Genomic DNA, 24,737 nt, shown 5'->3' with positions numbered 1-24,737 from the left:
ACGGGCTATTTTATGTTTATCTGAGAGAGGGGACGGGGTTTTAACATCTGACCTGAAAGGTAGCACCTATGAAAGTGCAGCAGTCCCTCCACACTGCACTTTAACCTCAGTACTAGATTTTGTGTGAGGTCCTTGGTAGAGGGCTTGGGGGCCACCATCTTCAGACTGAGAAACTGCTCCCACGAAGCCACATCTAACAATGGAAATTGACTATCGAGATCCGAAACACTATGCTACACACTCACTCCCTGAAATCTCACTGCATTCAAATAAAGCCTCATTGCAATGTTGCCTGTCCAAATGTATTATTTTCCCAAAGCATCAAACTGTGAAGCTCTTCACCTGAGTCTTCTCGTCCGTCAGTAATTCACAGGTTTATCACATCCAGGCCTGGCATTGCCTCATTACTATCTCTCAATTTTCCTCATCTTTCCTGCTCCTCTTTTCAATTTTGGTCCAACACTATGTCTTACAAGTTTCTTCATTTGCAACAAAAAAGGGTCCCGAGGTATAAAGGGGAAAGCGTTGTTATTCATTCCTTCTGATGAAAACCCAGATTTATATTTTCATAGCTTTGGTGATGTTTGCAACTAGGATCTGGCTCGAGTCCCAGACCTCCAATTAATGCATCCTCCTCTCCATCCCCACCCTATCCTGCAGAAGAGCCAGGTTTGCTGCACTTTGGGCAGAGTGCCAGTTACACATTCCCACAGTATTCAGCCCACTAGATGCAGGCTCACATGATCAACTCACAAGGCTTTGTGAATGTTAAAATTGGGCCAAGCTACTTAATCAAAATAATTATGCACCCAGCAGCTAAAAGGTTTACAGACGTGATAATCATCTGCCGTAATACATAAAAGCTGCCATGAATAAAGTTGTCTTTTGTTGCCGTGAAGCACTGTCATTTAGAGTTCCTCATTATATGTTGCATTCCTCCCCTTCCATTCTTCCTGATCCTTATGGTGTATGGTTCCATGATTGGGAGGAGTCCTCTTCGATCTTTCTCAAGTGTTCATCTTCAGCTGGCCGTCCAGGCCATTTGCTCACTATTTTGAGGGGCCAGGATGGTCTCTTGGAGCAGAGTCTGATGCGATGGTTATCTATCATCCGTCCACTGGTTATCTATCATTGCTTTCCAGTGGGTGTTATTCGAGAGCTGTCATGAGCAGGAATTTATGACTTATAAAATTCAAACAGGACTAGACAGGGTAGATGCAGGGAAGATGTTCCCAATGGTGGACTTGTCCAGAACCAGGGGTCACAGTCTGAGGATTCAGGGTAAACTATTTCGGACAGAGATGAGGAGACATTTCTTCACCTAAAGAGAGGTGAGCCTATGGAATTCATTAGAATCATAGAATTTACTGTGCAGAAGGAGGCCATTCAGCCCATCGAGTCTGCACCAGCTCTTGGAAAGAGCACCCTACCCAAGGTCAACAACTCCACCCTATCCCCATAACCCAGTAACCCGACCCAACACCAAGGGCAATTTTGGACACTAAGGGCAATTTATCATGGCCAATCCACCTAACCTGCACATCTTTGGACTGTGGGAGGAAACCGGAGCACCCGGAGGAAACCCACGCACACACGGGGAGGATGTGCAGACTCCACACAGACTGTGACCCAAGCCGGAATCGAACCTGGGACCCTGGACTGTGAAGCAATTGTGCTATCCACAATGCTACAGTACAGGAAGTCGTTGATGCTAAAACATTGAATATATTCAGGAGGTGGCTGGATATAGCACTTGGGGTAAATGGGATCAAAGGCTATGGGGGGAAAGCAGGATTAGGCTATTGGGTTGGATGATTAGCCATGATCGTTATAGATGGAGGAGCAGGCTTGAAGGGCCAAAAGGCCGCCTCCTGCTCCTATCTTCTATGTATTTATGAACCTTAACTGGATTACCATTTGCCCAAAGGCTACCTGGACAATGAAGTCCATTATCATACTAGCCTTCACTGTGATGAGCTAACTGAGCAGGGACTCTCATGTGTCTACTGCATCACAAGGTCCACTTATGCTTTAAGTCACAGTGAGAAACTTCATTCTTTTGAGATTGAAGAGCTTCACTCTGAACACAGTAGGATTTGCATTCTGTATTGAATATTTTGTGATATCTTTCCCTTGCTTTCCACGGCTCTTATAGAGGGAAGACACATTGAGGAGAAAGTAATCTATGTGACAACTTCAGTAATCATAGAATCCCTAATATGCAGAAGGAGGCCATTCAGCCCATCGAGTCTGCATTGCCCCCCTGAAAGAGTGTGCTAACCAGACTCTTCACCATAACCCTGCATTCCCACAACCTCACTTGACCCGCATATCCCTGGACATTAAGGGGCAGTTTATCATAGCCAATCCACCTAAGCTGCACATCTTTGGACTGTGGGAAGAAACCGGAGCACCCTGAGGAAACCCACGCAGACATGGGGAGAACGTGTAAACTTCACACACAGTCAGCCAAATCTGGAATTGAACCCGGATACCTGACGCTGTGCTAACCACCGTGCCATCCCTTATGAACAGATAGAACTGAAATGCTGCCTTATTTATCAAAGGATGTACCTTTCTGTTGCACTTATTATATTGCTGAAGAGTAGAGCCTCCGCTACGCCATTCCGCCCAAAAGGCGCTGTCAGACCGAAGCGTTGGGCGGCATGGTCACACAGTGGTTAGCACTGTTGCTTCACAGCGCCAGGGTCCCAGGTTCGATTCTCGCTTGGGTCACTGTCTGTGCGGAATCTGCAAGTTCTCCCCATGTCTGCGTGGGTTTACTCTAGACGCTCCGGTTTCCTCCCACAAGTCCCGAAAGACGTGCTGTTAGGTGAATTGGACATTCTGAATTCTCCCTCAGTGTACCCAAACAGGCGCCTGAGTATGGCGACTAGGGGATTTTCACAGTAACTTCATTGTGGTGTTGATGTATGTCTACATGTGACAATAAAGATTATATTTATTATCGGTAGAGTTTGCTAGGCTGCCCATCAAAGCCAGTGGTTCAAACAATGATATTTTGTAAATTAGCATTTCTTAAATGGATCAATGTTTCCGATTGCATATTAAGACTGCCGATGGAAACTGCCTTTCTGTAGATAGTAATCAAAATGTTCTCCTGTTTGATGCAATGGCTCCACCCTGGTCACTGAGGCCAGTGGCTTGAGATCCTTCCTTTCCTTCCATCTATGGAGGAACTCCTTTGGGTGGAGTAGTCGTTGGACTCTACAGTCAGATGAGTAAGCTTAAAACAAACATTCGGAAACCAGATCTGTGTATACACGGCAAAGTTCAAATATTGAAAAGGATTGGTAATGTGAAGCACAAAAACTGGCAAAATGAAGGGTGTCATTCGAGATACGAGCATGTTTATTTTTCAGCCTAAGATACACTTGTCTACACACTCCGAATGATTACTGGACTGGAAATGTTTTGCCTTGACTAGGATAAGGGTCATGCAAGAAGCAGTTAGATACAGCGCTTGAGGCCAAGGCAAGCAAAGAATACGTGGGGAAGGCAGGATCAGGAAATTTAAGTTGGATGATCAGCCAGGATCATCATGAATGGCGGAACAGGCTCGAAGGGCCGAATGGCCTCCTTTTTTCTATGCAATACCAATGTAAAAATCAGAGGTTAGCAGTTCCAGCTCATGATCTTGCCGCTGGGTCAGAAGATTGAGATTTTAAATCCTGCGCTAGCAATTGAGCACACAATCTTAAGAACTGTATCTCAGATGAGATGTTAAGTCAAGCACCCACCCAGCCGAATGTTAAACGCAGCAGGGAAAGATGGTGGGATTGGTACACTGGAATCCAGTAAGCTGAATGCGATTCCTCATCTGAACCCGTCCTGTAATCCGCCACTTGCTGACCTACTATGTTATTGATAAGGTAGCGGCATTGCAATTTGGATACATTTTCTACATTTGTGATCTGTGAGGATTCGCCACCAGGCCATGCTCATGTGGCTTCTGATTGGTGGTAAAGAGCACCGTTGAGGGACAGTTGGGCAGTAAGGGCCTTCTGAAAGTCTTCTATTAAAAAACGAGAAAGGTACGTTCTCTATTGTTTGAATCGGAAAGAAGAGGGATGACATCAGAATTATCAGAAAATGAGTTGAGGTTAGTGGGAAAACATTGTTGTAGGGTTATGAGAACATGGAATAATTGATCTCGTATGGATTCTGAGACAAGGTCTGAACTATCATTCAGAAAGGACTTGAATAAGTTATTGAAAATGAATTCCATCTATCCTTTGGGATTAGGATAGATAACAAATTAGAGGGTAGTCCTAGAACAGCTACAGGGAACCTAAGGACTGGTCTCTGTGCTGTAATTTCTACGAGGCCCAACCTACCATGTCCACTGTAAGAGAAAACAAAAAGGTCTTCGAAATGGAGGTTTCTATCAGAAATGTGAAACCGTACAAGTCGTAACATTGATATTATGGATCAAAGTCTTCATTTTGGTACAGTGAGGAGGCGGAGAAATGTATGTAGGTTGATGTATTTGCAGCAAATGAAGTCCAGGGGAACAGTGATTGTATTGACAATTGTTAAGAATCCCGCTGGTGTTAAATGCGAGGATATCCCAAACCCAGATGGGTTACTTGGGACACCAGTTCTTAGTGGTGTATGTTTTCAATTATCAATTTGAAATACTGAGAGAAAAGATATGCAAACCGGGGAGGAATAGTGCAGTCGTTTTGTGATCAATTAGTAAAGAATATTTATTAACTTACACACGACACAAAGGACAATAATACACTACAACAGTACATCTAACTACACTGATGGCTCTACACACCCGGTGTCTCATGAAGTTCCCCTTGTTCCCAACTACCTACACATCCTGAACTGAGAAGCCCTTTTACTCCAAACGACATCCAATATTATATAACTATGAGCGCTAAATCCAACAGATAGTTACCGCACACAGGTTATTTGTCCACATTTATGGAAACAGTCATCAGTTTCAGGAAAGGTATAATCTTCTCGTTTTGAGTTCTGGATTTTAACTGACTGCCCTTTGAGCAATAACTTGTTTGCAGGGGGAGATTGTTTTCTGCAGTGGGTGTGGCTGTGATGGTAGATGCGACAATGTCCATTTCTCCAGTTCTTGTGCTATGGACATATCATTCTTTCACTTCGATGTTACCCACCCTGTGGACCCAGCTTTATTCTTCCTAGTCACATAGGGTAACACTTGCTTTTCTCACTCATATACTAATTTGTACATCAAAACTTCCTTTTGGACAGCTGTCCTTACCAATTTTCCTTTTTTATTTATTTTATCCTAGTTTCATTTTTTAATCTTAATTTCCCCCATTTCTGAACAACATCCATCAAGTGGGGACAAAAAAGGACTCCTCTGTAAACAAACAGTTTTCTGCATCCTTTCCAGGAGACAAGAAAGGCATTAGGAACTCCTAGGATATTGGAACAGTATTAGATGGACTAGGACTTTGAAGAGTGATGTGGTTTTTGTCACATATGAAGAAAAACACTCATTGTCACTTATTTACACAATATCAGAAGTTGTGGGTTCGTCCCACTTTAGAGACTTGAGCACAAATACCTAGGCTGACACCAGTGTAGTACAGAGGGAGTGGCATCTTTAAGATGGGACATTAAACCAAAGGCCCTTACTGCTCTCTGGTGAATGTAGACTATCCTATTTTGAAGAAGAGCAGGGGAATTCTCCCAGGTTCCTCGCCAATACTGATCCCTCAATCAACATCATTTATAAAAGAAAACCGATCATCCAGCCACTACCACATGCTGTTTTTGTGCAAATTGGTTGCTGCGTTTTCTGCATTTAACCACAACAAATGCTCCCTCTAATTTATATCCATCCATGTGTGGAATTAATTTCATGTGCATCAGAAACAGGGCAATATGCAGATGTGGACCACCAGTGGTAACAAAAATATAGAAGCCATTGACATGGCAACAGGCTGGTCCTCCAATTACAAGATTTCCTGAATTCCATTTTAAACTTGCCAAGGCGACATTTGAACTCCGAACTTCTAGTCTTTTAAGTTCAGTACCATAACCATTGCACTGCCATAACAAGAGAGGCATTTGTTAGTTTTTGTATTGAAGCTTGCATTTTCATGCCAGGACAGAAGAAAGGTTGAACAGGTAGACAAGGATCTTTTGTTTCAATTTGACCAGCTCCAAATAGGAAGAGGCAGAGGAGTTGAAGAGCTCTGGGATTGAATTTTTTAATTAGCAAAAAAATGTGGAAATGTCAACTTTTATTTTTTCAGCTTATTGAGCGCCAACTTAAAACTTGGGTGAATAGTGAGGAAAATAGTTCAGTTGTTCTGACATTATCATAAATGTAAGAACTGCAAGAGTTAATGAATCGTCTAAAACAACCACTAAAGGGAGCTAGATATACAAGTATTTTATGGGTGAGAGGTTGAGGAGCAAGCTAGAGAACAGACTGAAGGAAAGATAGTGTGAGTGAGAGCAGATCATAGTTAATGTAATAGTGTAAGGATTAGTAGTAGATGAGTGTAGATTATAAGTTTATTATCAACAGTGAATTATAGGAGTAAGTGTCGAATCCAAATTAGTAGTGTTAATAAATTTAGAGCTTTGTTCAATTTGAAGCTTTCTGTGAACACCACGCTAACCATCCTAAAATTATCAACTCAAAGAACACCAGTCATATCTTCGCGTCACCAAACATAATCAGGCAGAGGTAAATTGTCTCCGTGAATTTGGAAAGAGGTTGACTCTTAGAAACTGGAGGCTGAAGATCAGGGAGTACCTGTAAAATTAGTGAATATTGAAGGTGAAAACTACAATTGGGAGTGGGGGAAGATAGCTGTGGTGAAGAGAGAATAGAATCCCAGGCAGAGGCAGCTTTTGGGAATGTAGTGACAATTATTCCATCGACAGATTTTTTTTGCATTACAGATCTGTGAATTGTGATGTAATAAACCTGTTCACCATTTTTAAAATAAACTGTCTCTCTCAATGTATACAGAAGTGAATTTGGGAGAGGTGATTAATCATACGCTGTTTAAAATGTCCCAGGTGACAACTTCACAAAAACCGTTGCAAGATCTGGAAATCCAAAACTTAGCACAAATTCCCGAGAATCGTCCTTTTTAATGCGTTTTCCTTGGGATTCATCTCCCTTTAACTCTACAAAACCAGCTGCAGCAGAATATGTAATCAGTAGTATTAACTGACCCATAAATCCTCTCTCTGTTAATAGCGTAACAGCATTTTATAATTTACTCACTCTTGCCTCCTGTTTGCGCATCCCCGTCTGCAACTCGCCACCTCTCCCAATTTGTCATCTCCCTCCCACACACTGCCTCCCTCCCTGACTATGCTGCTGCCAGATTGTCCCACTTGCCCCCCCACTTCCAGAAGGGTCAGCGAGTGGGAGGGATGGGGAGGGAAGTGCTGAGAGGGTAGGGGGAAAGGCGAGTGCTGACATAGCTTTGTGCTCCAGAACTGAATTTCAGCAAGTGCATTTCAGCCAATAATTCCACCAGATTAATAGGGTCAGGTTCAGCCTGGGGAGTCTACCAGTTCTCTCCTCACGGGCTAGAGTGGCAATAGACCTCATTTAACCATCAGCACATGTGCGGCATTGACAGACTATTGCATGGCCGCACAGGCGCACAGCTTTGAGAGTACGTTGGTGGTAATTACACATCGAAAAGTAATTCATTGGCTGTAAATTAATCCTTTAATTTCAGACCTGAGATCCTGAGAGGTGCTAGACAAATGCAATTCCTTTGTCTTTGCAGACACTATCCAAAACATTGTTTTGCAAAGTTTTGCAGCGACAGTGCCCCTTTCAAATTAATAAGACAAACAAGTTTGGAAGAGACCATATTTAATGTGTGTAAATAAGAAATTAATCTTGATGGGGTTCAGTATTTAAGCCTTGTTATGTCAACTGCAGGTATAGCTTTTAGTAGGGCTGCACCTGGTGACTTAATTCCTGTTTATTGCATATCGTACACCTCTTCCTGGTGTACACAAACAGCATAGGCTGAGAGGACTTTCAGCCTAAGCCTGGCTAAACATTTTCTGTTTTGACAAGTTCTTAAACTTGAGCTGCCTGACGCGTAATTACTCCGCAGAAAAAGTCCAGCATTTTAAACACGCCACGATGCAGTGACGAACATATCTGTGTTACATTGAACAGGCCAGTTGGGCGAAGTGCAAAATTATAAGATAAATGGGGATGAGGTAGGGCCGGTCAACCTTTCAAGAAAAACCTCCATTTCCCAAACGCAACATCAAATGTTTCTTCTTCTGGTATGCAGTTCCAATAATTTTGCTTCCCCCAGTTTAACCTGCGTTGCATTCCGTGTATTGAACAATGTTGAAGTACCTCAGCCCGTTGATTCTGGATTCAAATCCTCTCTCTTGTATTCCTGACATGCAATTTCAAGTTAAGCTATCTCGGATTTATTTTTTCTACTCTTGTCTGTGTGATCATAAATCCTGTCTCTTGTGGCAGTACCTAGTGTGTTAGTGGGTGCTCTGAAGTACATGTGAAGCTTGCAAATATTAAGTGCCAGTTTCGTGACACTCCAAAGTGCTTTACAGCCAGTGAAGTACTTTTTGAAGCGTAGTCCCTGTTATAATGTAGAAAACACGGCAGCCAATTTGCACACAGAAGTCTCTCATAAACCACAGTGTGACAAGAACGAGATGATCTGTTTCTGGTGATGCCGAGCGATGGATATTAGCCGGGGAACCTGGATTAACCCCTTCCCCTTCTTTGAAATGGTGCCATGTGTTCATTTATAGCCACAGGAGGTAACAGACGGCCTTGTTTCAAGGTCTCAGCTGAACATTAGCATCTCTGACAGTGCAGCACTGTCTCAGATACTGCACTGGAGTGTCAGACAAAGTGTTTGTTCTGGAATCCTTCGAATGGCCATGAACATATGGGGCGGAAATCTCTGACCCGCTGCCAGGTCAGAGAATCAGCGCCGCGCGAATCGCCCCCGACACTGGGACGCAATTCTCCGCGATGCGGAGAAGCAGGGTCGGCACGGCGCCGGTCGGGGTATGCGCCGACTCTCCGGCCCGGATGGGCCGAGCGGCCATCAACAATAAGCCGAGTCCCGCTGGCGCCATTCTAACATCCTCTGAGCCAACGGGACCTAGGCATGGAAGGGTCCGGGTGCGGCTGGGGTGGGGGGGGCCTCCGTAGTGGCCTGGCTCGCGATTGGGGCCCATCGATTGGCAGGCCGGCCTCTCTGACCCCTGGCCTCCTTTCCTCCGTCGGGGCTGCCGCGTGGAAGAAGGCCACCGCGTGGCCGGGGAAACGGGGCGCCGTCCTAGCCCCCCGTGGGCTTCAGAACGGGCGCCGACGCCGGAGTAAAACACTCCCGTTTTTACTCCGGCGTCGTCACTTAGCCGCCCGTTGGGAGAATCCCGCCCATAGTCTCTAATGGGAGACAAGAAAGTTACCCATAGAGTCTCAGCTATATGTGAAGCCATCTCTTAGTCGCCCATTTCAGGGTAAAATAATCCGAGGCCTCATGATAAATATTCATCTAGTGCCTCTTTTCTTTTGCATCAGATCCCGATCTCGACTATGTCCGTTTGTGACAGGAATAATTTTTTATGACTCCAACAAGTAGAATATTGATTTCTGTAATCTTTTGAATGGAATTTATTTTTCAGATTCCTGTAGCTTTTTGTGTGCGTTCTATAGAATGAAGCTTGAGGATGCTGGAGATAGCGGGTCGGACAACATCTCTGGAGAGGTTAAGCAGGGATAACTGTGCGAGTCAATTGACAGTGTTGCCTGACCATGCTGAATGTCTCCAGCATTTTCTATTTTTTATTCTGATTTCCATCATCTGCAGTACTTTGCTGCTCTTTACATTCTTTGGTATCGCACAAAAAGATGACCTTTTGTGAGATATAACGTGCATACTTCCAGGTCGGTTGGCCTAACCAGTCGAGGCCGAAGTTCCACCCGAGCCCCCTCCCACCTTTTCTCATCTAAATTAATCGTGGCAACCCTGTATTCTATTCTGCCTCATCTGCTTATCTAGCTTCACACTGAATGCATCTATACTTCAACCATTCCCTGCGGTAGCGAGTTCCACATTCTCCCCACTCTTTGGGTAGAGAAGTTTCTTCTGAATTCCTATTGGATTTTATGGTGACTGTCCATGCCTCCAGAGCAAGATTGACATAGAATCTTTTTTTTTTTAAAATAGAATTTACAATATAGAAGGAGGCCATTCGGCCCATCGAGTCTGCACCGGCTCTTGGAAAGAGCACCCTACCCAAGCCCACCTCCACCCTATTCCCATAACCCAGTCACCCCACCCAGAACTAAGGGCAATTTTGGACACCGAGGGCAATTTGCCATGGCCAATCCACCTAACTGTGGGAGGAAACCGGAGCACCCGGAAGAAACCCACGTGCAGACGGGTAGAATGTGCAGACTCCGCACAGTGACCCAAGCCGACAATCGAACCTGGGGCACTGGAGCTGTGAAGCAACTGTGCTAACCACTATGCTACCGTGCTGCCCATGGTCCCCAACGACCCCTTGGGGCATGGTACATGAAGAGGGAATCTTCTATCGATGGCCTTTAGTTCTGCTGTTCCCCATAAGAGGAACCATTCCCTCTGTCAAAGCCTTTCATAATTTTAAATATCTCTATTGGGTCACTCTTTTTTTTTTGTATTTTTCAAGAATAAAGAGACCCAACCTGTTGATCCTTTCCTGATAGTTTAGTGTGAAACCTGCTCTGTGACTACACGTGTGGGACACGAGACCGTTCACACGGCAACTGGATAGGTGGTAAACCCCATCACCTGTACATCCAAAACAGCCTCACACTTGGAGAATCTTCAGGAAAAATTAAGCTGGAAGGAACAGATGGTCTTTCCCAGTTTCCACCTGTACAATCAGTGAACTAAAGCACGAGCTTCAGCTTTAAGGTAAATAACTCTCGAGTAGAATGTCTGGAATAAGCTGTGACCACCCACCCTCTCTCCGTCAGGTACAGAATGCCTGGGGGGAAATTAAATTAAAGAGGCAATTTATTTGTCTGTGTCTCCGTCTGTCTGTCATCTTTTTGGAACGTTGATTGCAATGGAAACTGTGCCAATTCTATATACGAACTTCGAAGGAGCTGTGCTTACCAAAATTCATCATTTTGTTTCCTGGGTCATATAACACGAGTTAAGGAAAACAGTTGCCTTTTAGTCAGTACTTGAGTAAATGGTAAGAAATGTAGCACCCCCCCTATTCAGGTAGTGAAAATGTTTGTTTGTATTACATTTTCCCACTTTGAACCCTATACTATAGGAGAATGAACTCTTACCTGTACCTTTCACCACCTCCCACCAACCAAAGACATTTTTTTTGTTTATTCATTTAGGGGATGTGGGCGTCGCTGGCTAGGCCAGCTTTGATTGTCCCTAGTTTCCCTGAAGATGGTGGTGAGCTGCCTTCTTGAACCGCTGCAGTCCCTTGAGGTGTAGGCACACCCGCAGTGCTGTTAGGGAGGGAGTTCCAGGATTTTGCCCCAGTGATGGTGAAGGAACGGCCGATATATTTCCAAGTCAGGGTGGTGAGTGGCTTGGAGGGGAACCTCCAGGTAGCGGGGTTTCCAGGTATCTGCTACTCTTGCCCTTCTAGACAGTGATGGTCGTGGATTTGAAAGGTGCTGCCGAAGGAGACTTGGTGAGTTCCTGCAGTGCATCTTGTAGATGGTACACACAGCTGCCGCTGTGCGTCGGTGATGGAGAGTTGAATATTTGTGAAATGGGTGCAAATCAACCGGGGGCTGCTTTGCCCTGGATGGTGTCGAGCTTCTTGAGTGTTGTTGGAGCTGCACTCATCCAGGCAAGTGAAGAGTATTCCGTTGCACTCCTGACTTGTGCCTTGTAGATGGTGGACAGGCTTTGGGGAGTCAGGAGGTGAGTTTCTCCTTAGGCTGCAGGATTCTTGGCCTCTGACCTGCCCTGGTAGCCACAGTATTTATATGGCTAGACCAGTTCAGTTTCTGATCAATGGTTACGTCCAGGATGTTGATATTAACTTTGGAACTATCATTAAATACTCAGCATGCGCTCTATGAGCTGTTCATTCTTTTTGTCAGAAGATGTTTTTATCATTTCCAGTTGCCCCTCAGGTATTTTATGAAGGTTGCATCCACGATTTTGGTGTCTCCTGCGGATGCCTCGCATTCGAATATTCATGGACTATAATTCTGCACAACTGTTTCCTGTGGAGAAAAAGTTGCATTTACATGTTTACCAATTAAATATCCATTATAAAGATTTTTCAATGCAATCATTGAGGCATTTTATTTTCTTCAGTTTTTCTATTGACCGCTGGCTTTAGGCTAAACCGTTGCTCAACATTTAGCAATGTCAGAAAGCAGCAGCAAAATGATTTTTGGGAATTGCTTTTTGGCAGCTGTCAGCTTTTTCAGAAACTTGAAAGTCGCCTTTTGCTAGCTTTGAATGTTGTAGCGTCGTGACCTAAATGCTCTGAGGTGTCTGTCTTTGAGGGGACGGGCATCGTCGGTCGCTCTTGATGCTGAAGCCAATCGTTGGTCAGATTTCACTCTTGGTACCTGCGTACCTTTTCAATGCCGCACACACCTTCCCTCTCTGCACAATCTATTCGACCAGGGATAGAAAGTCAGAAGCAACTGAGCTTGGCAGTCCTCTGACGAACAGAGTGCCCCGAGTCTCACTCGGCCAAGTTTAAAAGCTGTGAATCAGAGTCTCGCTTCCTCCTGTAACACACAACTGGGTAGTGTTCTTCCTCAGGGCGGTGAGTGCATTATCCAAACAAGCAGCATGCGGGCAGTGCTGTCAGACCTCTGCGGCACATTTTCCATAGTTATGTCACTTGGGTTTCCACAGCTTCGCTCATAACTGCTCATTTAGCAATTGTGCAGTTTTGCTAGGGTTTAGCAGTTGAATGGCAGTTCAAAGATTAGAGAAAGCTGCTGTGGAAAAGGGCTGGGCCATAGTCTTCATGCAGAGCGACCTCCCGTTAGAATTAAATTCTGCATCCTGCACCCTTTCAAAAAGGTGGCCCATTTGATGTGCTTTTAATCTGTTTCCTGATCTAACCCGAGGGTAATGTAATAAAATATCAAATGAAGCAAACTCTTTTCAATTATGGTACATTCAATCACAACCCTCAGGATGTATGCGTGTGATTTATGACCAACTAGTTGCTTTAAGAAGTGCTGTCATTGTTGATTTAAATGCAGTCGCCACTTTGCACGCACCAAGATCTCTCAGACTATAAAAGAGATTAAAATGGCCTGTTAGTCTGTCTTTAATTGATAGTTGAAAGAGAAATCAGCCTGAGCACTTGCAGAAGACACCCCTTTGAATAGTACGGCAGGTTCTTTAAGGTCTCCCATGATTCAGGAACAGGCAGACAGACCTTGGGTTTAATATTTAACAATGTGGAACTCACTCGACCCTGCAGTGGAATTAGAGCCCAGGGTGTGTGTTGAAATTTAGGAGTGGAGCGTAATGAGGGAATGCAGTAAAACAAACCAGTGTATCATTCTGATTGGTAGGTGAGGACCTGTTTACCTCTTGAGGGCTGACCCATGGGGTGGAGCTGTCATTTCTATTTGTCTTTGAAAATGTTTATGAACTTGTAATATAGGAAATGAAATGAAAATCGCTTATTGTCACGAGTAGGCTTCAAATGAAGTTACTGTGAAAAGCCCCTAGTCGCCACATTCTGGCGCCTGTTTGGGGAGGCTGTTACGGGAATCGAACCGTGCTGCTGGCCTGCTTGAAAAGCCAGCGATTTAGCCCTGTGCTAAACAGCCCACACCCAGTTTTTCTTCCAGAAAATTCCAACCTCTTGTATTCGAAGATCAAATAAATTCTTGGAAGTTGGTTTGGGAAAAAATATACTGCTCAAGGGAAGGGTGTGGGCTTTGCATTGGGTTGCAGTTAAGAACATTCTTGAAATGCAAGTTTGTATAGTGTTTCTATTCTTCACTGTGGGGGTAGGCAGAGCAAAGAGGGTCATTTGTACCCCACCACACACCCTATCCCAATCCATATCTACAGACGAGTATTCTAATCGTTTTAATGTCTTTCTTATTAATTCCCCGTCCATATCATCCCCCCCCACCTCATAATTCCATCAAGGTAATTACAGAGTATGTTATTGAAACAGATCAAATGTGTTTTCATCAAACTAGTAAGCACACAGAGCATCCATGTTAAGATAGCTTAATAAAAGCGGAGGGTTCTTTTTAGCATCCTTTCCCTCGGAGATTATGGGATTTTCAAGTACAGGGTTGGGATCACCAACCTACTCTTTCTTGACTAATAGCCTCACTTATTCCTAAACTGCTGTGTTTCTTATATTACAGCAGTAACTGGGACTGATTTGCTTGGGACATCCTGAGATTAGGGGAATGTACGATATAAGACTTGCATTTATATGATACTTTTCATGACCACTGGATGTCTCGAAGCACCTTGCAGCCAATCGAAATGAAATGAAAATAGAAATCGCTTATTGTCACGCGCAGGCTTCAATGAAGTTACTGTGAAAAGCCCCTAGTCGCCACATTCCGGCGCCTGTCCGGGGAGGCTGGTACGGGAATCGAACTGTGCTGCTGGTCTGTCAGCAATCAAGTATATTTGACGTGTGCTCACTGTTGAAATGTAGGAATGCGGCAGCCAATTTGCGCGCAGAAAATTCCCACACCCACCAATGAGATAATGACCAAATAATATTTTTGCAATGTTAAATGGGAGATAAAATACTGTTCAAGACACTGGGGATAACTCCTGTGCTCTTCTTTAAAATATTGCAGTGATATCTTTCATCTCCACCTGAGCAGGTAGGTGGGGTTTCGGCTTCCTATTTCCTCAGAAAGGTGGCACTCGCTCATTATTGCACCAGTGTCAGTCTTGCTCAAGCCCTGGAATGGGACTCCTGTGGGACCTTGTGACTCAGACGAGAGTATTGCCAACTGAGCCATGGCTAACACTTATAAATGCACGATTGTTTGTTCTTTTGTGACTGTCGTGATATTTTTCTTTGTTTATTTGCGGGGGAGAGTTACGGTGCCATAGATCAAACTGTGGAAGCTCTCAAATATCTGCCAATTCCCATCATCCTCCCGGGTTGCCCCCTTCAAGATGGTGGCCATTGGAGGTTTTGCTGTTCTTTCCAAGGTTAAAGCACTGGGGATTTGGAAGTTTGTTTGGAAATGGCCGCGTTGTGGTTGTGAAACCTCACAGGTGGCACGATTTGCATGGCGAGACACGGGGTTCAATTAACAATTGTTAATGGCCACTGTTTTCTATTTCGCAGAATATGGCCGCTTGTCCGAGCAACAATTGGTTGCGTGTACGTCATCGGTGCCTGTGACTGGAGATCCTTTGTGCCATTCAGATGGAAGGCTCAGCGATGGGACCACCGCGACTGCTGACCTGTTCATGAAGGTAAGAAGAAGTATTTTGCTATTGATTTTCCTTGTGGTCGCTGTCACTACAGTGATGTATGTTTTAATTCTTCCTCTTCCTCCTCTGACCTTTGAATATTCTCTTATGAATCATTCTTAAGCGAGACAAGCATGGTTTTAATGTTAACAAATGTTCCTTTACTTTCATCTCCCACCGTTGGCAATCATGCCTTCAATTACCTGGGTTTTAAACTCTGAAATTCTATCCCTAAATCTCTCTCTGGATCCTTGACTTTCTCTCCTCCTTTAAGTTGCTCCTTATAACCTGCCCCCTTGACCTTACTTTATTCGATTACCTGTACTACCATCTGTCTGTAGCTCGGAGTCATATTTGGTTTGGAAGTGCTCCTGTGAACACCTTGGGACATTTTGCTACATGAAGGATGTTACTGAAATGAATGTGATTGTTGCTTGCATCAGTAAGATAGCTCTTTAACCTTCATAGAAGAGTTTCGCTTGCAGTAATGAGTGTGAGGAAGCACTGCTATTCTATTTCTTTATGCTGTGATAGCAGCTCAAAAGGAGGGAACAGGGTAGCGATAAACCTAATCCACGCCCAGCCCCGCTTGTATGTTAGAATTTTTGGCACATGGTACTCGATGGGTGCGACCTACTGGCCACACTGCGCCCGGAAAGCAGCGCGCTGCAGCACAATGTGGCTGGTAAATGATGGGAGACTCCACTCCCGGGATCATCCACGCTTTCCATGCCTCGCGAGATGCATTATGGGTGGGAACACTTGGCAAATCTGCATATTGGAGCGGGACAGCTAGTCTTACTCTAATATGCCATCCGGGCAGGGTAGCACCGTGGCACTGCTTGTGTCACCCGGTCACCTTGCCACCTTGGGCGTGCCACCTGGGTGCCAGCCTGGCACTGCCAAGATGCCCAGGTGGCACTGGCAGGGGCACTGCCAAGCTGGAATTTTCTGCACGCCGTTGATCAGGCTAGGGGGAGGGGGGGTGCCCTGCGCAGGTGAGTGGGGATGCGGGGACCCCCTTACAAAGAGTTGGGGTAGGGGGTCATGTCCCGATCTCTCGCTGTACTGAGGAGTTTCGGCGAGTGTGGCCTCGGCTGCACGTTCACGTCTGAAGCCCCGTATATAGCCGGTGTCACGTTCATCGCCTTGTGTTTCACGGCACTGCAAGAAACACATGGCTAAACGCGCTATGGGATATTGTTCTCATTTGGTTAAATCGTGTCCTACATCTGTAATTAAAGGTACAAATGGAAACCGAGTGTAGGCTGTTCGCAGAAGTGTCTCAGTAAACTGCTGGAAAAAGGTTATCTTGCACCCTATCATGTCTTCCGGCGTGAGTCTGACCATCTCCTGAAGCAGGCATTTCTCCTCTCAATTAACTGTGCAACAATTTTAGTACCAAAGTCAGAGAAACACCTATCCTCTCGAGAGATAACGTTCAACATGAACTTGGAAGGAATGTAGGCCATGGTTCCAGTGCTATTTAACTGCAGCTTATCGGTACATTAACTTGTTGTGAAATTGAAAGTCGCTTATTGTCACGAGTAGGCTTCAAATGAAGTTACTGTGAAAAGCCCCTAGTCGCCACATTCCGTGTACAGATTAGTTTTGCAGCAGAGGGACAGCGTACCACATTCCATCTAGCACTGTTGCTTCATAGCTCCAGGGTCCCGGGTTCGATTTCCAGCTTGGGTCACTGTCTGTACGGAGTCTGCACGTTCTCCCCGTGTCCGTGTGGGGTTCCTCCGGGCACTCCGCTTTCCTCCCACAAGTCCCGAAAGACGTGCTGTTAGGTAATTTGGACATTCTAACTTCTCCCTCCGTGTACCCGAACAGGGGCCAGAGTGTGGCGACTAGGGGCTTTTCACAGTAACTTTATTGCAGTGTTAATGTAAGCCTACTTGTGACAATAAAGACATTATTATTAATAATAATTATTGGGCAGCCGAGGATCAAAGACTTTGGGAATTTTTAATAAGAATTATTGGTTAATTCACTTGTGTTGTGACTCCGGAGCACATGGGGCTGGAATTGACCGTGCATTTGCCCAGGGTGGCGTAACACTGCAGGGACAAGGTGGGTGGGTGGGACTGGCTGCGTTGCTCTTAGAGAATCAGCATGGATACGATGAGTGAAGTGGCCTGCTTCTGTGCTGTAACTATTCTATGATTCTATTCTCTAAGTTCACATTTTTTTTGTCTGCCTTTTGACTTCCCGTTCCAGCCTCCCCGGACAGGCGCCGAAATGTGGCGACTAGGGGCTTTTCACAGTAACTTCATTGAAGCCTACTCGTGACAATAAAGCGATTTTCACTTTCAGCCAGGGATCAGGATATTTGGCCGTATTGGGTGTTAGAATACAAAGAGCCATTTTTTAAAGTTTAGTCAAAAATGCAATATCTCAAAAGAGCCACATTGCTATAGCGACAGATTTTGCAAAGATAATTGTAAACAAAGTGATATTTTCCCACGAGTACAGTGTTAAATGTTTTAGGAATGAAAGAAGCCACTTAATTGCTATCAAAAAGGCTTGGAGTCCGGCACGTGTCCTTAGTGAGCCTGATGGAGTTCCAGAACTGCTGGTTAACACCTGCTGTAGGGTGTGGTTAGCGTGAGCATTGGTGGCAAGCTGATGCAAAACACTGCAGTGAATGATCTTGGTGATATCATCTTTGTTTACTGCTCGACTTTCGCTGGCTAAGTAGCAGCCTTTTGCCTTCACACATGGCTCAGTATCCTGCGCCCACTTAGTAAATAGTTCGAGCATATCTGCCTTAATCAGCTGGGCATTAATTATTTTCATTAACTGTGATGCACGAACTTGCGGGTTCCTATGCCCTGCCTATGGCGTCTCGGGTGCATTATTATTGGAAATTTACTCCGCAGAGGTCAGGGGCTCCCCATGGGTTAAAAACGGTGTTTGCTCTTCTTTTGTGTTTGACCTGTTCAGTTCAGCTCAGTAGTGGAGGTAGTATCTGAGGTACAACTGGGAGTCAATGCATGAACTAGGGAGAGGAAAAAAATCGAAGGTAAGAATCCTAAATTGTGAATAATGTAGCTGAATTTAGAAAGTTCCTTCAGTCCTCGCCGTACGGAAAGACTGAAGGCTAGTTTTTAAAAAAATAAAAGGTACATTTTGACTTGATTAGTTTAAGGCGAACTGTCTGTTTGCGGAAAGGTTTGCTGTGTCAAAGTCCATCAACTGCTAGCTGCTGTATGCTTAGAAAAATGTGAATGCCCTTCAAACAAGTGTTTGCTTTAAAACACAAGCCTCGCAATTTAAACAGGTATAGAATTAAAATGGCTCTAAGTTGCAAGCATCCAGTCTGTGAGCTTTGGGTCTCGATGGCCTATAAAGTTTGGGCTGCCTCCTCTAACTCTAGTGTCTGTTGTCTGCATTTATGGATTTGGGAAAGGACAGTTCTTGGTACTTTCCCATGGTCCCATTAACTACTTTGATATTAACGATTTATCCTAAACAAAACTAAAAAGAAAAAACGGAATCGTCATATTCGAAGTTATACAAAAGTTAATCTTGAACCACATTGGACTACTGCCTGGCTTATTAAAATAAGATTCAGCTGGGAATCTTTTCTGGTCACAGACACGCTTACAAACTGGAATTGAAGTCAACAGTTAATTTTAAAAGTTTGCAGTCGCTTGGTAAATGGTCTTAAAATGAAAATGATCAGTCTATTTTTGGAGATCTGGTTGGTCGTTTCCACGTCTACAATTCCTTCTCACTTAGCTTCGCTTTCAACTCATCTTAAGTTTTTAAAATAAATTTAGAGTACCCAGTTATTTTGTTCCAATTAAGGGGCAATTTAGCGTGGCCAATCCACCTACCCTGCACATCTTTGGGTTGTGGGGGTGAAACCCACGCAGACACAGGGAGAACGTGCAAACTGCACACGGACAGTGACCCGGGGTCGGGATTGAACCGGGGTCTTCGGTGCCATGAGGCAGCAGTGCTAACCACTGCACCGCCATGCCGCCCACTTCCTTTTGAAATCTGCATATTCATCCTCCTCTTCCCTCTCTGCCATCTCCCCCTCTCTGCCATGTCTTGCACGACCAGCTACCACCCACTGTCTTTAAAGTCTGGGTTATTTTTTTAAAATAAATTTCGAGTACCCAATTCATTTTTTCCAATTAAGGGGCAATTTATTGTGGCCAATTCACCCAGTCTGCATATCTTTTGGTTTGTGGGGGCGAAACCCACGCAAACATGGGGAGAATGTGTAAACTCCACACGGACAGTGACCCAGAGCCGGGATCGAACCAGGGACCTCAGCGCCGTGAGGTAGCAGGGCTAACCCACTGCGCCACCGTGTTTCCCCTTAAAGTCTGGGTTATGTTAATAATATTGGGGATGAATGAGCAAAGTCTGCAAATAAACTACATCGGGGGGGGAAAGGAAGAGGGACTGTAACCTTCAGAGGTTCTAGTGGGTAGTTAGGATAGGTGCATTGTGGTGAGTAGGTGGCAGCTCATTGTATTAGGGCAACATGCAAGCTTTGCCTAATTTGTGGGATCAGTACGGCCTGTGGCATCACCCACACATGGCATCATGCATTATTGTGGTAATGCGCAAGTTGGTTGAGTTTGTGCATGGGCTAGAAATGGTTGCTTAGAGGGTCAAATGTAAGCTGACAGCCTGTCATCTGAAAGGCTACACAAATGCAGCCTGACATGCAGGTAGAGTGTTCGGATAATGCACAAGGATAGGCTGAAGGTAATGCATGAGATGAAATTTATACTACGACTGCAAACTACATCGTGTTGCCCAGAAAATGTGTATGCACTAAACGGTGTAGCAAAGATGCAAGATAATTTATTGAAGGTTTGCAACAAAGATGACAGCAAGAATAAAGCTTGAACTGTGATCATTTTCTCATTCCTTAGTTATATTAAATTTTAACTATTTCATCTGATGCATGTAGGTGGCGCTTGTTGGGTATCTTGGTGTCTCGGCCCTTTATGAGATTACATGTCCTGTGTGTAGCGTACTGTACTGTCCTGTTATATATAAGAATACAAATTTTTAGAGATTGGGAAAAGTCAATAATTTTGTTAGAATTGAATGGAGTCTAGCTTAACTATGTTATAAAACAGTTTATTAATAATAATCGCTTATTGTCACAAGTAGGCTTCAATGAAGTTACTGTGAAAAGCCCCTAGTCGCCACATTCCGGCGCCTGTTTGGGGAGGCCGGTATGGGAATTGAACCCGTGCTGCATTGTTCTGCATTACAAGCCAGCTGTTTAGCCCACTGTGCTAAACCAGCACAGACCTTTCTATAGACCTGTAATTCTGTCCTGTCTGCATCATTCCGTTTATTAAATTAGTCGTGGGCAGAACATTAAGTTTGGCCAACAGTGGACAGAGATAGCCCACCGGTCCCTAGCATCACCACAATTTGATCTACTTTTCAAAAAGACCGAAGTAACTGAAGTAAAATAGCTAACACGCTAATTGAAGTTTGCAAACAATAAGCCCACTGTTCAATGATTGCTCCTGTTGGGGCCTACCCACACAACTGATGTTACCACTTTAAAGAGTTGACTTAATGAACATGAGGCTTTGTTTCAAACCGATAGTTAGTTACATGTTCAAAACATTTTAAAAAAATTAAAACTCAATGTTTTCATTTTCAAAGTTGGTGATATTGGTCAATTATTGGTAAATTACTTTAAATAGTAGGCTGAAAATGCAGGTGTTACACTAACAGAAGGAACATGGTGCAGACTGTATTCACAATATTCACCTTAACAGTACATTGTCAGGAAACTCTGGCAGAACCTTTTCACCCAAAAGGCAATAGTTTATACAATAAGTTACCAGGGAAGATGACTGAAACCAACTGGACAAATTATTTCAAGAAACAATAAAATTTTGAGTTAACAGGGATTGATGAGAAGGCGAGGTTTAGATTTTTTTTTAAAAGATTGGGGCACGTACATCACAACCTGAAATATTTGTTGATTGGCACTTCAGTTGTTCGGTTCACAACTATGTTTTCCTTGTTAAATCTGATTCCTACATCTCGGTAGACCCATGGAAAGGTGAAGCCTACAGTTTGTCAGTCGGGATTGGTAAACTGGTGTACACACCCTTGAAGCAGAACTTTACAGAGAGAGCCAAGGACTTTGTCTCAGCACAACAGCATAGTGGTTAGCACTGTTGCTTCACAGCGCTGGGGCCCCAGGTTCGATTCCCGGTTTGGGTCACTGTCTGTACAGTGCTTGCACGCTCTCCTTGTGTCTGCGTGGGTTTCCTCCGGGTGCTTCGGTTTCTTCCCACAAGTCCAGAAAGAATTGCTGTTAGGTAATGTGGACATTCTGAATTCTACCCAAACAGGCGCTGGAATGTGGTGACTAGGGTTTTTTCACAGTGACTTCATTAAAGTGTTAATGTAAGCCTACTTGTGACAATAAAGATTATTATTCTTATTCAAGTAATAAGAGCTCTCCAAATGAATAACTCTCATATCAACACCCACAATGAGAACTATGGAGCTCCCCAGTACCTGTGAGTCTGAAGGTTGTAGGTTGAACCGTACTTCTAAGAATCAAGCCATGCCCCATCTTCCCATTTTCTGCTACCTTTCCAACAGGAAGCTCGAACCAATCTTCAGTCCTGGTACTAATGAGGAGAAGAGTAATGCCAAATCAATGAAAATTGGCCCGGTCATGGAAAACATCATGAAACAAATATCTGAAGGAATTGTCATTGTCATGATGCTTTTAATTTGTTTTGTAAATGTAGCATTTACCTTTCCTTATAATTATGACACATTATGCAGCCTAACACTTCAGTGTATTTCGAAGAGAGTGCTCCATCGTGAGAGTTTATGGCTTTGGATGGGTGAGAGTCCCTGCCTATCTGTTCTGCTCCTGCCTTTGAGGTTTGTAAGCAGAGGAATTCATTGTGGTGATGCACCTGCCTCGTGGGGTGGGGAACAGTGGCTCTGATGTCAAAAATGAACCAGGTTGAATTTTGTCTAAAATCTATAGACGTTATGCTAATACTTTGTGATGTGGGTCAACCTGACTCTGTTGCAGTCTGTTTTGAAAAGGAACAGGGTGTTGTTCCCGGAATCTTGGCCAGCATGCCCGGCCCACAATGCTGTCCAACAATAGGGTGACTGGTCATACATTAACACCGCAGTGAGGTTACTGTGAAAAGCCCCTAGTCGCCACACTCCGGCGCCTATTCGGGTACACAGAGGGAGAATTCAGAATGTCCAATTCACCTAACAGCACATCTTTCAGGATTTGTGGGAGGAAAACCACGCAGACACGTGGAGAACGTGCGGACTCCACACAGACAGTGACCCAAGCCGGGAATCGAACCTGGGACCCTGGAGCTTTGCTAACCACTGTGCTGCCGTGCCGCCCAGACTGGTCATCTCATGGCTGCATGTGGGACCATGCAGTGCTGAACATTGTTCCCACATTTGCTGCATTGCATCTGAAGGGGATTACCAATCTGAAGCACTTTTGCGAGGTAATTTTTTTTGTTTAAATTTAGAGTAACCAATTATTTTTTTTCCAATGAAGAGGCAATTTGGTGTGCCCAATCCACCTACCCTGTGCATCTTTGGTTTGTGTGGGTGAAACCCACGCAGACACGGAGAGAATGTGCAAACTCCATACAGACAGTGACCCGGGATCGAACCCGGGTCCTCAGTGCTGTAGGCAGCAGTGCTAACCACCGCGCCACCATGCCGCCCATTTTGCGAGCTGATGAGCTAGTTAAAAAAGCTTAGCCGGTGTTTTTAAGTATGCTAAGGTACACAGGAAAGAGCAGCAAGACTGGCCTGAAGTAGCAGGTGAAAGAGGAAAAAGATTAGAAAAGTTTTAAGCATTGAAATCTTTTTTAAAATAGTTCACTTTATTGAAATATGCAAGATATTAAATGTTACAGAATAGCAAACCCAGGTTATTATTTCAATATTGACCAGGTTAGGATCGTAAGCATCAAAATTAACTAAAGTAAATGTTAAACTGATGGTTATATTTTGGCATATTGCAGTTTCTTCCTTCACTGGCAGCTTCCAACTCTTGCATTTTAATTATTCTGAATCGGGTCACCTTGAACGGATCTCCATTGGCCCAAGTGTTTACGGATGTTTTGGTCATGTGGCCTGGATAATCAACAGACAGCAAACCAGATTTTTTTTTTTAAATGTGTGCAATTGTTTGGCAATAAAAGCAAAAACAAATTCTAATTGTTCAAGATAAAGCTGCTTGCTGAGAGGGGAACGTTACAAGTACCAGGAGAATGACTTAGCCTCTCTTCCTTAACTTGGGTTGCAATGACTTTAATAGCTGGATGTGGAGTGGAATTCTCTGTCTGTTTATCTGTCTGCCCCATAACCAGGGCTTCATGTGGTACGAGAGGAGTGAGCCTTCAGCCCCTCTCTAATCCCTTGTTCTGTACCTCAACATGCACCTTTGAATCATAGAATTTAAAGCGCAGAAGGAGACAATTCGGCACATCGAGTCTGCATTGGCCCTTGGAAAGAGCACCCTACCTAAGCCCACGCCGTCACCCTATCCCTGTAACCCAGTAACCCCACCTAATCTTTTAATTGGACATTAAGGTCAATTTAGCATGGCCAATCCACCTAACCTGCACATCTTTGGGCTGTGAGAGGAAACCGGAGCACCTGGAGGAAACCCACACAGACACGGGGAGAACGTGCAGACTCTGCACAGTCAGTGACCTAAGCCGGGAATCGAACGTGGGACCCTGGCGCTGTGAAGCAACAGTGCTAACCGCTGTGATACCGTGCAGCTTTGGAATGAGAGACTTACCCAGAGGCTGGGAGAAAAATGGTGTCATGGTAATGTCACTGGACTCATAATCCAGAGGCCCATGCTAACGTGTTCAAATCCCACCACTGCCGCAGGTGGAATTTAAATTCACTAAGCACACAGAAGTTTGAAAAGTAGCTTCCGAAATGGTGACCATGACCTGTATTAAAGAACAAAGAGAACAAAGAAAATTACAGCACAGGAACAGGCCCTTCGGCCCTCCCAGCCTGCGCCGATCCAGATCCTTAATCTAAACCTGTCTCCTATTTTCCAAGGTCTACTTCCCTCTGTAAAGGTGTTAAACAACCCATCTGGTTCTTTTAGTGGGGGAAAATCCTTTTGTACTTGCTTGGTCTGGCCTACATGTGACTCGAGACCCACAGCAATGTGGGTGAAGAGAGTCAATTGCCCTCCTGAAGTGCCTGAGCTAATCACTCAGTTCAAGG

At 44.4% G+C, this 24,737-nt stretch overlaps 1 protein-coding gene across 1 annotated transcript in view; it reads left to right on the top strand.

Annotated features, from left to right (window-relative positions):
* The window catches only part of LOC119974459 (A-kinase anchor protein 13-like), a 293,182-nt gene that overhangs the window by 119,415 nt on the left and 149,030 nt on the right, over positions 1-24,737 (top strand). The window contains 1 exon segment of the mRNA XM_038813369.1: positions 15,340-15,470. Within this exon segment, the coding sequence (XP_038669297.1) occupies positions 15,340-15,470 (131 nt within the window).

The sequence above is a fragment of the Scyliorhinus canicula genome, chromosome 12 (genome assembly GCF_902713615.1).
Source record: "Scyliorhinus canicula chromosome 12, sScyCan1.1, whole genome shotgun sequence".
Lineage (NCBI taxonomy): Eukaryota > Metazoa > Chordata > Chondrichthyes > Carcharhiniformes > Scyliorhinidae > Scyliorhinus > Scyliorhinus canicula.
This window is presented reverse-complemented; position numbering and strand designations above follow the sequence as displayed.